General features: G+C 39.5%; 1 protein-coding gene across 1 annotated transcript; it reads right to left on the reverse strand.

Annotated features, from left to right (window-relative positions):
• Positions 1 to 3,152: 3,152 nt before the first annotated feature.
• Positions 3,153 to 7,755, reverse strand: LOC142375659 (hydroperoxide isomerase ALOXE3-like). Its single transcript, XM_075459803.1, has 11 exons — positions 7,691 to 7,755; positions 7,491 to 7,594; positions 7,219 to 7,391; positions 5,726 to 5,869; positions 5,234 to 5,437; positions 5,038 to 5,124; positions 4,711 to 4,877; positions 4,380 to 4,501; positions 4,161 to 4,261; positions 3,596 to 3,763; positions 3,153 to 3,475 (listed from the first exon to the last, which is right to left on the reverse strand). Exons 1-11 carry the CDS (start codon positions 7,753 to 7,755, stop codon positions 3,296 to 3,298), a joined length of 1,515 nt encoding a protein of 504 aa, XP_075315918.1. The 3' UTR covers positions 3,153 to 3,295.
• Between the last annotated feature and the right edge of the window lie 6,579 nt (positions 7,756 to 14,334).

The following is a 14,334-nucleotide window of genomic DNA, read 5'->3' on the forward strand; positions in this document are numbered from 1 at the left end:
AATGGAAGCAGACAGGGAGAGCAGGAGGGAGGGCTCCTTTTATACTGCCACTCCTCTGATTGAATAATTGGCAGCATGCCTACAGGCAGGTGAGGGAACTGGTCATGCATCTATGCTGCTACATGTGTATTTGATGTCTTTATATCATAAGTCTATGATATATCTTTAATCTGCATATCTTAACAAGTTGTGGTGTTTTCAGAATCAGAGACAAATGTTTTATGAGATTTTATCCAAAAATCTCTATAAACGTTAGAATCAGATCGGTTTACAAACATACACTCAAGCAGACGTCACAACAGTTTCAGGCATATCATTGGCTGAAAGTGTAGCGTAAGCGTAACGCCCCGCCTCCGCGAGTCAAACCACGGAACCCGCGATCCAAAATGCTCTTCCCTTTGAAACAAATGAGAGAGCAGAAAGAGTAAACCATGGAGTAAACCAACACATCCATGAGCCAGAGAAACGAGACAGAAGATAATGGAATGAAGAAGAAGTCTTCAGAATGATGCGGAGAGAATGAACGATGCTGAAGAAGATGAAAAGACTAAGACAGGATAGAAAGATGAGGAAGAAGAACATCCTAACAAAGATAGAAACAGAATGAAGTAGTCTAAAGATACACGCTCTCTGTGTTTTTGTTCGTCCCTCGTCATCCATGTCTTTTTACGTCGCACGTTTTAATCTCCGCTGCTGCACGTCATCACATAGTTTTACTACCAAGAAAGCTAGCGTCAAGCAACATTTTGTTAACATTTTGTGAACGTAAGTTCACCTCATCATAGTGGGTCAGCAACCAACCAACTCTGACACTTGGACAATTTTGTCATTCTGTACGGTGAAGTCCTTGATACCAGCCAGTTCCCGTTTCCCGGTGGAAAGAAGCGACCGTCCAGGCAATTGCAAAGTTCATGAAAGTCATCCACAACCAAGGAAGGCCCTGAGAGCGGAACCAAGAGAAATCCACTTGGACCCCGTGTGGCTACCACTTGCTGTGTTCCGAGCTGACTAAACTGTCAGGTTTGGGTGAGGAGGGAGGACACGGATGTGGACTTCAAAAGCAAAACTTGGTTTAATGCACAGGATTCAAGGGGTCAAAAAACAAAGTACAAACGAAAAGCGCGGCTGAGCCGGATATCAAAAATTCAACTGTGGAAAAACAAACAAAAAGACTAGCATGGAATAAATAAATACTTAGCTTGGTCAGGATAAGTCGTGGCGTGGCATGGCATGAAGGGGGAGAAACAAACAAAGCACTGACAAACTGAGAGGGGAGGCAGGAAACTAAATAGGGACAGTGATTAGTGAAAAGGTGCAGCTGGTGGGGAATAACACAGGTGAAGTGAGTGAACTAATTAACAGAGTGCAGGGAAACTAAAACATGACAAAAAACTAAACATGGACTGAAACACAAAAACATAACCTAAAACATGAAACTAAAAAGTAAGTCCATGGGCGTGACTTAAACAGGACTACAGTGAAGTCTTACAGACGGACGGTTACGATGGGTATCTCGAGACTTCACTGTTAAAATGATGAATGAATCCAAGATGTCAGTCTTTAGCTTCAAATAGTTAGCCAACCTAAACTATTTGAGTAAATCCAGTAACTCTCCATTCCCCCCTATTTTATTTTAATTTCACTAAGTGTTGTATATAATCACCCATATTCAACGCATCTCCTGTTTGTTTTAAGGTTCATGTCTTTAGTCATCGTTTCAATAAATAGCTCATATATATATATATATATATATATACACACACATATACATATATATACATATATATATATATATATATTAGTGATGCTCCGATCATCATTTTTTGGACCGATCACCGATCACCAAAATCATGATCTGCTCGATTGCCGATCACTGCCGATCACGGAAGGAATCGGACATTTCCATGCCTTTCATCTAGCAGAGAGTGCACCATTTATAGAAATTAAACCGCCAAAGGTAGCTGGGCACATGTAGAACAAGAATCTGGTGGAGTTTGCAGAAAACAATTGTTTTTTTAATTTTCTATTAATATTTTAATCTGCCCATATACATCATCCATTGGGTATGATTTCAGCATCAGATTATTAAACAATGATGCAGTGAAATGACTTGAAAATCACCACAGAGGTAGCTGGGGACATGAAGAACAAGAATCTGGTGGAGTCGGCAGAGAACATTTTGATTTGGTTCTAAAGGAAGTTTTCAAATCTGACTATGCAGAAATGAGTTTGATTCTGAATATGCTTCAATAATTTTGTTCTATCATTTTGTTTTAATCATTAAAAAGAATGTAGTAAAAAAACAACCAAGTAATGACAGGTGTATGTATTCCAACAAATGAAAATCAACTTTGATATAGATTTCTGAGTTTACGGGGTGCACTTGAATGCACCATAAATCGCTCACACGCTTTTACTGTACGACGCGATGTAAACGGGCACTCGATTTTCAAGTGTAGCTAGCGCGACCGTGCCTCTCCGAAGCGCAATGGCGTGACCGCAGTAAGTTTCACATCTTTCTGACACACTTTGCAGAAATTCCAGACAGGAGAGGTCATGTTGTCGAGATGCACTGTAGAGGTTTTGCCTGTTCGGTTCTTTACACACGTCCCGTACCACATTAGAAAGTGGTTGCTAGTAATTTATGTCACGTGATCGGCATTTTGATCGGCATATTTTTCCGATCGCCGATCAGGCTATTTTTGGGCATTATCAGCCGATCATGATCGGCAGCCGATCGATCGGAGCATCACTGATGTATGTACGTATATATATACATAAAAAAAATCAACAGGTTGTGTGTATGCTTTCTTTACGTATGTCTGTCAAACCAAACGAGAATTCACAAAAGTAGCGAGATATGAGATTGATTATTAATTGAAATATTAACTTTCCCTTCTTTGAAGGTGGTGCCCTACATCCGAGATTAAATAAGGTTTATTGAGACAGTGAGAACTTCTGGTAAATCCTTATATTTTATCAAGTTACGCTACAACGCCCTTTAAACCATTACCCCATTTTCTTTATTTAAGACAAAGTGGCCATCCAAATGTATATACAGCTTTTATGAAGGATTCATACATTTCTGAAAAACTGCAGTGACAACAACATGGATGTTCTGTATGTTAGTGATTAATGTACAGATGGTCCATAGTGTAGCCATACCATAGGTCAACATTATCATGACTCATGTCAAAATGTAGTTGTGTCCCAGAATGCAACACCCCACCAACTATCGGAACTGAATTGAATGAATACTCTTCCTAGCATACAACACATTTGGCTGCTGTCTCTCCTAAAGAGTCACACTGTTCTCTATTACTGTGGGGCTCAGGTAGGAGTAGGGTACTTTAAGCTGATGGTTTCTTTCTGCAATTTCTTCACTTAGGTAGGACAGCTCTGCTTGAAATTCCTTAATCATCCGTTTAGGGTCAGGCTCATCGAATCGCTCTTCAGGGTAGGTACCCAAGGGAACCTGCCGTTATGTCAGAGACATTAAAGTCAGTATTTTAGTCAATGTACATTTTTTCAATGAAAATTTCAATGAGTCACAATCAATCTGCTTTATGGGTGTGTTCATGAACACTGAACTGACCTCGTCGGCATACTTGTCAGTGAGCATCCATGCCATTGCTGCAAACCTGACCGTGTGTCCAACATTTGGGAGGATGTCGAGAATCGTCTTTATGTTTGACTGCCCCTTAGTGGTTGGAGGAGGTTTGAGAAGTTGGAGAGAGCCATTGGGGACACAGCTGTAGTCAAACTAAATTATAATAGAAGGTTCTTTAAGCATTTGTGACTTTATGACTTTTTATGACACAGGATTTCACTTTATGCATCATGGGTAGCAAAACTAAACAGGAAATGCAAACTTATCACATTTTCATTCTCAGCTGATACCTCAAAGGTAACAATACCAACCAAAAGGAGTTGTGAATATTCTTTTTTTTAAGTCAATGTAAAATATGTCACCACACATGTTCATTGGCTGAACAATTTCAGTTGAAAAGCTAAAAAAAAGAAAAAGGTGTCAGAACAACTTGAATTTTTAACTTGAACTATTTCATTTACAAGTTTATTTGAAATTTGGACATATTTTTTATCTCCCTGAATGTCAAAGCATTATTCCCTTATCCAAAATATATATTTTATTGCCCCACCTGTCCATTATTGACAGCAGCATGTTGTACCGATACAGTGAAGATCAACACGGTGATGAACTTGACCATTTCCTGTGCAGTATTGAAGCATGCTGGACACCCTGTTGGTAGAAATATCACTTAGTAAATCTGTAGCAGTAATTACCCACAGGGTAATATATATATTTATATATTTATTACGTATAATTAGTACTGGCTTTTGCATTTGGTTTTTTTTACCTGAGAGTTTGTTTCCCAAGAAGCCATGTGTGAATATCTCAGTGATCCATTCCTGCAGCTCAGTGTCTTCACGCACATCACTGTGTGAAGGATAATAATACTCCACCACAGACCTCACAAAACTGATGAAAAAACAACAATGCATTCAAATTGGTGTTCTGAAATAATTGTGTTGATTTAAAATATGTTCAAATAATCCAGCATTGTTGCATTTGTAAATTCTACATAATGGTCGTACAAAAATTCTAATTTAGATGAAGTTTTGTTGTTGCTTGAAAATCTATCAGTTACAACTGTGGCAATATATCTAAATTGTGAATGTAATCATCACCCGTTGATGATATTCCACAGCTTCACACCATCATCTCTGTAGTAGAAGTTGGGGATCGACTCCAGTCCTCGCGCAGTGATGTTCTCCGGCAGACAGAGGGAGCTGTAGGTCATTTTAGACTGAGCCCTGCGCATGACTTCTTTCAGCCCCTCGAGTCCAATTGTGCTCTAGTGGTCATAAATCCAGACATAGTTATACGTATGTTTCTTGAATTTAAGATAATGAAAATACTTGTAATGAATGATGTAATGAAAATCTAGAACTGGTCTCAGTAGTGCTGAATTATCAGTGTGTGAGTATATATACATATATATATAATATATATACCACACTCAAAACCCCATCAGGTTCTAAAAGAGATTGGCGGGCCATTGTGTTTATTTGCAGAGTGTAGCGGAAGTGTGGGATCAGCAGCTGTACAAAGACAAATACAGACATTAAAATCAAATTTACTGTAACGTCAGATTAAGATAAACGTGGCCCACATCTGATATTTCAACAGCTCAGTGATGTCAGCTGATACCTTGTAGAGGGGATGGATTACAGGCAAGCAGCGGAGAGTGGCAACTGCAAAGACTTCTGCCAGATAGTGAGTGTTCATGAGGTGATGGACTGCCTCATATTCCAAAGCATCTGCACTTCTAAAATACAGCTTGGCCAGCAGCCAGTCTGTCTCTGGGTCACTGGGCAGAAAGATGGGATTCTGCTCAGAAGGTTGTTGATATAGCTGGAATGAAAAGATATATTTATAGTCTACACAAGTGTATTGAGTTCTGAAAACAGCATAATTTCAATGTCAGAACAACACTTTTTGGTGTGAGCCTACAGTATTGTGTAAAAGTCTTTAGCTCACAGTCACTCCACCCAAGGAGTGACTGTGAGCTGGTTGTTTGTCTCTGTCTGTTCCTGTTATGGACTAGCAACCTGTCCAGGGTGTCCCCTGCCTCTCACCCAATGACAGCTGTGATAGGCTCCAGTGATCCTGAGTTGGATCATTCTACCATCAGTAAAATACCTGTATTGCAATGGGCATCAGCTTGCTCTCGGGGTTCATGTAGAACAAGCATAAACCAGCAGTCATATGTAGAGAATTTCCATCTTTCGTCCAAGCTGGTATTCCATCCATTATCTTCTGGTCACACAGGAAGATATTGCCTTTCTGTGTGCAACAAAAATGTAGAGAAAAGAAGTGAATGGGCCATAAAGACATAGCAGGGTTTCCTATGTTGACCAAAAGAAAAAGATTAATGAAATGTTTCTTTTAAAGCAGTTGTTAAAATGGCTGTTATGTTTCAGAGGATCAGATCATATGAGTAAAATCGAATCTAATATATAGCCTCCCATGTAAAAACATTAGGGCTGGGCAAGTTAACTCGTTATTATCGCGTTAACTTGTTAATTATTTAATGTCGATAAATATTTTATGGCGCATTAACGCAGGTTTTATTATTTATTTTATTATTGTAAAAGTCTGTTGCTCACAGGCTTTTATTTTGTAAAAGTCTGTTGCTGTCTGCTGCGGAACCGGAAAAGAAAGTAATTTATGGATCCACCAAACATGGAGAAGGGTACGGAACTTTTACTCGGCCATTTTCATTTTAAAGTTCTTCCAGACGGCGGAGTCGACAGAACCAAAGTCATCTGTAAACACTGCCAATATGCCGCCCATTGATTGGATGAGAGACTCCGGTTCTTTTCACAGATGTTTATTAATGCAACATCAACACCGTAGAACTAAATGTTCGAGTAAACAAAGTAAAAGACAACATTAGTTGTTGTAATCCTTAAAGAAATAGCATTCTTAGCATTGTCGCTGGTACCAATAAATAATAAAAGTAATTCTGGCCACTTTAGCCTGCTTCAACCAACGGCAGAGTCATTCCCCAATCTTCACGGTCAAAACTAGGATTCTTTAACTTACACTTCTCCTATGCATCACATTCACACAGTTACAGCAAACACCACGAAGCATGGAGTAATAAAATAAAAATAAATTAGCAGGTAACATCACCGTTACAGGTGCTCCTCGGTCTCTGTGTGAAGCTCACGAGGCTAACCGGCGCAACTTCCTGTTTTACTAGTTTCAACATAAAATCACGTATTTCAAAATGAATTAAAAGAAAAACTCCTGCATTTACAGCCAAGTTGAATTGTCTTATCACCGTAGTAGTTCCAGTCTAAAATATCACTTAAAGGCAAAACGCACAACTGATAGCAGCAAGTCATTCAAGGAAACAGACAGTGGAGCGAGGCTTCTACATAAAAACTACAGAAAGATGCTGATGTTAAAAGTGTGTTTGCACAAAAAATGGTATGGCACTTTCATTCATATGGCAGTACATTTAAAATAAAACTAAATGCTAAAGGCTATACACTACTTTTGAATTAATTTTCGGATTTTACGTACAAATGCGATTAATCGTGATTAATCAGGGAAATCATGTGATTAATTAGATTAAAAATTTTAATCGTTGCCCAGCCCGAAAAAACATCACTGAAATTTCAAACCTCCATTTCTGTCTTCAGAGTGCTTCCATCTCTCAAGAAAGGCTTCACCATCTCCTCTGTGACCGGAAAGTTTGGGGGAAGTTTTGAGCAGCGCTCGATCACGTTGGGGTTAACTCCATTCAAAAACTGGAATCCGAAAAAGTCATCCTCCTTCCAGTGTTCTGAAACATACTCTGGAAGAATAGCAGTTAGTTAATACAGCACTCATCCATTGCCTACTTGAATTAAATCAGCAGGAGCAATAGGAATTTCGGTTAAATGGCTTTCTCTACCTGACATTTCAGTCTTTTTGAACCAGAAGATTCTTTTCATGTCCTCAATGTCTTCCCATCGTTCACTGGATCCAGCCAGACCCTTGAACTTCAGTTCTATAGCCCTGAAATAGATTTTGTATAATGTGTAAAACGATGTACATTTAGGAATCAAAATGCCTCAGAAAAGTGTGAAATGTGAAGATTGTCTCAGAACTCACATTATTAATCGTCCATAACGAATCTCATCTGATCTGGATGCAGAGAAACGAAGCTCAGCTTGCATCTCAGATGCATCTTTGAAGTGACTTTTGTGCAGCAGCTTGTCATCGACAATTGCCCAACTTAAAGAAAGAAAAGATTAAGTTTAGATAAGCTTTTGAGACAAATGGCTGTGGCAAACTGCAGTGGAAACATACAGGTACGTGTTCTTTCTAAATTCTAGCTCCTTTTTCCGGTGCTCAATCAGCAGGGCATGTTCCTCCTCAAAACCTTTCATAGCTGAGAGGTGAAAAAAAAAAACAGCATTCAAACTTGTGTCACCAAAAAAAAGATAATACATGAAGAGGCTCTGATAAATCTACTTTAAAACAATATGAACATGTATTTGTAATGATTTTCTTTGAGCAATTTCACTTGACCTTTTCCTCCTCTGAGCTCCACCTCTTCTCCCCTCTTGATCCATCTGTAACAGGGGAAAAGGGTGTCGTCTCCCTCTGGAGTTGTAACTACGATTTTGGCACAGTACCACTCATCTTCTGGGAGAAACAAAAAAGGATCTTTCTCCACCCTGACCAGCAGAACGTTCCCCAGAGAAAAGCTGGATTTTATGGTGTAAGTCCTTGTCTGAGAATCATAACAAACATAAAACAAAGTTAGTGTGAAATGTTGAAAAGGGTGTTTGGAGAGGTTTCTAAAAAAAACTACTGCATCATTCTGTTCCCATCATCTTTCCCAGGAAGCTGATATGAAACAGGTATGATGGAGTTGGGGAAACCTATAAAAACATGCAAAGACAGGACTAGGACTGAGAAAAAAAAAAAAGTAAATCATGTCACTGTCCACCACACGAATACATTAAATTACATTAAATATACATTAAAGTATATAGAATTGGATCCAAAGCCCATATTTGGCTGCAAGCCTTCAATGGTTAAAATGTCATTGAAGTGTTCCAGACCAGTTGGTGTAAATGAATACATATTCATACATACAATGGATGTAAAACCTGACTGACATGTTTAAAGATAATATCTGTCTATTATCTGTTACAAGTGATGTGCAACGGAATGTAACTTGCCGTCCTAGTTTGAAAGTCAATCCAAAAATTGTCCAGCTTGGTGCGTTCACTCTGCCCCTCTGTTCCAATTAAGGTGATGTATTTGTAGTCCATTTTCCCTACATACTGCATGCTGCCTGTTGTCACCTTTAACTTGTATTCAGCCATGGTCACTTTGTGGAAACTGCCCAGAGAAGGAAAAAAGAAAAAACATCACTTTCTCAAATAACCACATGTGAACAGCCAACATGATGAGTGCTACCCTGCATACATTCAACCAGTGTCAAAGAAAGAGCACCGTCTCTTAAAGTTGCAATTGTCATTTTGCTTACATTGAGGTTATGTGAAAATATTTTGTCCTGGAGGTAGGTACCTCTATCTTTGTTACTGCATGAAACAGTGTGAAACATTTTACCTGCAGTCAAATGTTGAAAAAGAAAAGTCTCCAACGCTCCAAGAAAAACACCTTCACAGCTACTGGAATCCAAAGGTAACTGATATAATCAGAGTTGGATGCAGTAGAGCTTATTCCATCAAAAAGATGATGTTATGTCAGCAAAGACAGCCCCGGAGCAGACTGATTTTTGTGTTGCAATATGCAGGCTGATATACCTCCTATTTCTGGTGAAGCCCTGCCTTTTCTTTAAAAAAAGAAAAGTGACATCCTGTGTGGGCTGCAACTGCTGCATCTAAGTTCCATCAGATGGTCAGTCGTTCGATCTCTAACTTCTCCAGATTCCATTTCCTTGGTGTATACAGCATCCTTAGGCCCTGAACTCCATGTTTCCTCCAATGGGTTAACAGGTGTGTATTGGAAAAATGTAAAGAGATTTTAATTTTGAGTAAACAACATTTTATATACAGACATGTATTGCGTGAACTTTGCTTAGTGTGATACAAAGTAATTAAAGGGAGAAACAGGGTGCTCCGGTAGGAGAATGTGCAACCACTCAACACGTGAGGAACTAAATGTCCGAGTAAAACATTTATTGCATTTTGCTCACAAGATTGTTTTACGTATGCTGATTGTAACTAAGCTGTGTAATAAAAAGAACTACACGGAGAAAGTCGGATGGAGTCGTTTGAGCGCGGATGAAGGAGTAAGTTCTGTTACTCCGTCAGGCTCCCCTTGCAAGTAAAAATACAATCAGAGTACTGAGTGCTTTGTTGATCACTGGGGTTGTCTTGAGTGAACTGTGTTCCAGCTGGGTTAACTTTTAGACCCAACAGTGTGTGACAAAGTTCACTGTTCATTGTGGTGATTAAATGCAAAATTGGTTATTCTGTAGTAACTGAACTGGAGTAATTAAATACCGAATAAATCAACTTTTCAAAGGTGGTCTGATTAAACTGAAAGCATGTACATAACTAAAAGAACTAAAAAACCACAAAGAGTAAAAAATATCTGGAATGGGTTAGTTATCCCTTAGATGCATGTGGGGTCAAAAATGACCTCGAGGGTTGTTATTCTTCAAAATCTATGAAATTAAAAGATTTTACACCTCCATATTCAGCTCAACAGGCTGCATTGTATAGGAAACAAATGAACAAAACTCAAAGTAAATGCTTCGCGAGCTTTGCTGGCGTAGGCCATCAACGTTCAAACATTAAGGTCAATAATACTGATCCCTACACAGTGGGATTACGTAAAGGCATATGTGACACCATGTTCTGGATAAATTACAAATACACTATCAAAGGGGAACTCAGACCACAGAAAGTGTTCATGAATTTGACAGGGAAACACGCCATGTGTTATTCTCAAGAAAAAGGTTCAGTTCCAGTTGGCATCTTAAACATGACCACAGATTGTACTGAGACAGCAGCTCATGGAGAAGGAGCACTCAGTGGCGCCTCAAATGGTACTTATATGGTGCAAGGTTGGTGGTTGTGTGGACGAGATGCATATCTGATGCTGCCAGCCAATTGGACGGGCGTGTGCGCGCCCATATTCGTGACTGACCATACAATTATAATCAATGCAATTTCAGGTCAACTAAAGATGGGTGCGAACAGGAAAAGGGATATTCCCGAGTTCAAACCACATGATGTAGTCTGGGGCTCAGATGTCCCTGATGAACACAAACATTGGTCAACCGGCAACAAAGTCTTGCTTTCTGTCCTTCCCTGGCTGGGAGTGGGCAAGAATGTGCTCCGTTTGGAAATCATAGACTATAGACTTGGAGCTTTCATTAATCTTACATCAATAGTGCATGAAGGTCAAAACAGAAATAAATGCTTTGTGGACAATGATTCTTCAGAACAGAATGGCTTTAGATCTTCTAACTGCAGCTTCTGGTGGCATTTGTGTGATGATAAATATTACATGTTGTACCTATATTCCGGACGAAATTGGAACTAATGTATGCGTAGCTATGCAAGGCCTACGTAACCTTCAAAAGGCCATAGGTCAAGACAATAATGCTCAAGGTCTCGACTTGATGTCCTGGCTGACTTCAGGACCATGGTGGCACATCCTAATGCGAATTGCAATACCTATTCTCTGTGTCATGTTTCTACTCTGCCTATTTACAATGTGCATTATTCCTTGTCTTAAATCAACGATTAATAATATGATGGCAGGGCTGTTTTCTAACTATGTCTTACTTGTCCAACATGACCCGGAGGAGTTCAGCAAGGGTACTACAGTCTAATGGCGCTTTTCCACTAGCTCGCTTCGGCTCGGCTCGGCGCGCTATTGCGTGTTTCCATTAGCACGCAGTACCTACAACCGGGTAGATTTTCCGTATCACCTCAGCCCTGGTTCCAAGCGGTCCGAAGCGTTACTAAAACGTGACGTCAGCCGACTGCCTTCCACTGATTGGCCGATGAGTGTCGTCACTTTTCAATACTGTTTTGTCTGGCGGCCAGGAGTCTTCTCTGGCTCTCTTCTCTTGCCTTCTGTGCGACAAAAAGCCACAGGGTGAGCAGCAACACGAGCGCCTCGATGTCCTCCATGCTATCCTCCTCGTATCTTGTTGTTGTTGTTCTGGTCGCGCAGCCGTGTTACGACGACCCCGCCCACGTCGAGGAGGCACGAAGTATACTCGGTTGTAATGGAAACACAACCAAACCGAGCCGTGCCGAGCTAGTGGAAAAGCGTCATAAGTGACACCAATAATGAAAACACATTATGTGAATGGTACTAGGTTGATGTTGACTTGTGATAACTAAAAATGAAAAACAGGAGGGAAATGATGGAAAAATGATATAGATTTTCATTTTGAGTAAACAACATTTTATATACAGACATGTAGGGTTGCCACCTGTGTCTGACAAAAATCCTGGACATTTTGACCATCAAATCGACCTTTATGTTTGTAAGCAACGGCGCCTTTCGCACATCTAACCCAAGATAAAAGCCGTCATTCTAAGCGACAATTGTATAGCTAAAATTAGTAAGAATGACAATTTCTAGTTATTTGTTTAGTTAATTGCTTTATTTAATAGCAGACCTTTATTATTTTGTTATATTTTCAACAGTTTCTAGTTGTGGACACCTGGGGGCACACACACTCTCCGTCTCCACTTTACCATTTCTAATGAACCTCCACGGTGCGTGCCCCCACCACCACCACCCATGTTATGCTACGTCATTTTTGTAGAGCCAATAAGGCTGTGTATTATGGACGTAGGCACGCTTCAATTAAACTGAAATACACATTTTGCGGATCATATTGTTAGCCCGATTCTTTATATTGGAAGCCCAAGAACCAGTTGGAGCAGTCTTAAGTTAAACAAAGTATTTATTGGAGGTCACAGGTCAAGTATCAGCGCTGGACTTGGAGAGACAGAGTTCTCGCATGAAATCCGTCCGACCAAGTCCTGAGATCCGGAAACATTTCATATTTATGTTCACCCTTATCTCAGAGGTTGTACCTACATTTGACGACGCATCATTGAATATTTACTCATGATGTGAGCAGGCCATCCACCATCTTCGTCATGTTCTTTGATGTGATAAGCGATGTGTGTGTGTGAGTGTTGTTTCAGGCGTGCATCTACTGTACCAGACCCATCTGTCCTAAGAGACGCTTTATCTGACCCAGTTATTTTATCCCGCTACGTCATCTTAAAGTGTTGGACATACATTCGCGTTGTATGAGCAGAGTGTAACGTACAAACTAGGAACATAGATTATCTAGAGAACTACAGAATATGAATACATAAAGTCTAAGAATAAAGCCAATTTATAACAATATACAAAAATCCGGGACATTCAGTGTCCAGGATTTTTATTTTTATTTTCCTGGACAATCAGGAAAATCCTGGACAGGTGGCAACCCTACAGACATGTGTTGTGTGAACTTTGCTTAGTGTGATACAAAGTAATTAAAGGGAGAAACAGGGTGCTCTGGTAGGAGAATGTGCAACCACTCAACACGCGAGGAACTAAATGTCCCAGTAAAACATTTGTTGCATTTTGCTCACAAGATTGTTTTACGTATGCTGATTGTAACTAAGCTGTGTAATAAAAAGAACTACACGGGGAAAGTCGGATGGAGTCGTTTGAGCACGGGTGAAGTATCAGTAAGTTCTGTTACTCCGTCAGGCTCCCCTTGCAAGTAAAAATACAATCAGAGTACTGAGTGTTTTGTTGATCACTGGGGTTGTCTTGAGTGAACTGTGTTCCAGCTGGGTTAACTTTTAGACTCAACAGTGTGTGACAAAGTTCACTGTTCATTGTGGTGATTAAATGCAAAATTGGTTATTCTGTATTCTGTATAACTGAACTGGAGTAATTAAATACCGAATAAATCAACTTTTCAAAGGTGGTCTGATTAATCTGAAAGCATGTACATAACTAAAAGAACTAAGAAACCACAAAGAGTAAAGAAAGTACGAGACCTTCGTACGAAAAAAGTAAGAGAAATTTAGAATAAAAATACGAAAATGTTCTTGCATGAGGCCCATTGTTCTGTCCGATTCTCTTTGTAAACAGGTGGGCTAAAACCGTTTACAAATATACAATTAAAAGAAAAAGAATAAAATGATATCCAAGAAAGAAGTAGAATGATTTAAAAGCGAATAAAGCAGTAAGAAGCAGGAGGAGGCAGGAGGAAGCAGAGACACGACTGCACTCTTCAGAAGCAGGAAATAAAAAAGGATTCACAAATAAGTCAAACAGTGACCTGTTAACCCATTGGCGCCTAAAGCACCTGCAAAAAAGGCTGCTCAATGCCTAAGCCAGTTTTTAGAAAAGGTCCCCAATGCCTGAGGGTTTTTTGAACTAAAAACAATTTATTGAAAACACCTAAGAAAAATTCAATTTTTTTTCGCTGGCTGGATTGTATTACTTTTTTTTTTTTATCAATGTTGGACATTTGGTTCATGTAGTTTTGCTTTATGATTCAGGATAATACCCAATGCTGCTATTTATTATACTACTATTACTATACTATAACTAAATCATAATCATAATATCAGCAATAATAATGAATGATAAAAAACCCTGCAATATATCTTGCATTGTGCAGTTATACTGTATACTTCAGTGACACGACTTCTAAAACATAATAGTTGTCATACTGCAGTAATTCGCACCGGGCTCTCTTTTTTTTTGACATAAGGCCAACGCCACTCAAA

Source organism: Odontesthes bonariensis, chromosome 24 (assembly GCF_027942865.1).
Source record: "Odontesthes bonariensis isolate fOdoBon6 chromosome 24, fOdoBon6.hap1, whole genome shotgun sequence".
In the NCBI taxonomy this organism is placed as follows: domain Eukaryota; kingdom Metazoa; phylum Chordata; class Actinopteri; order Atheriniformes; family Atherinopsidae; genus Odontesthes; species Odontesthes bonariensis.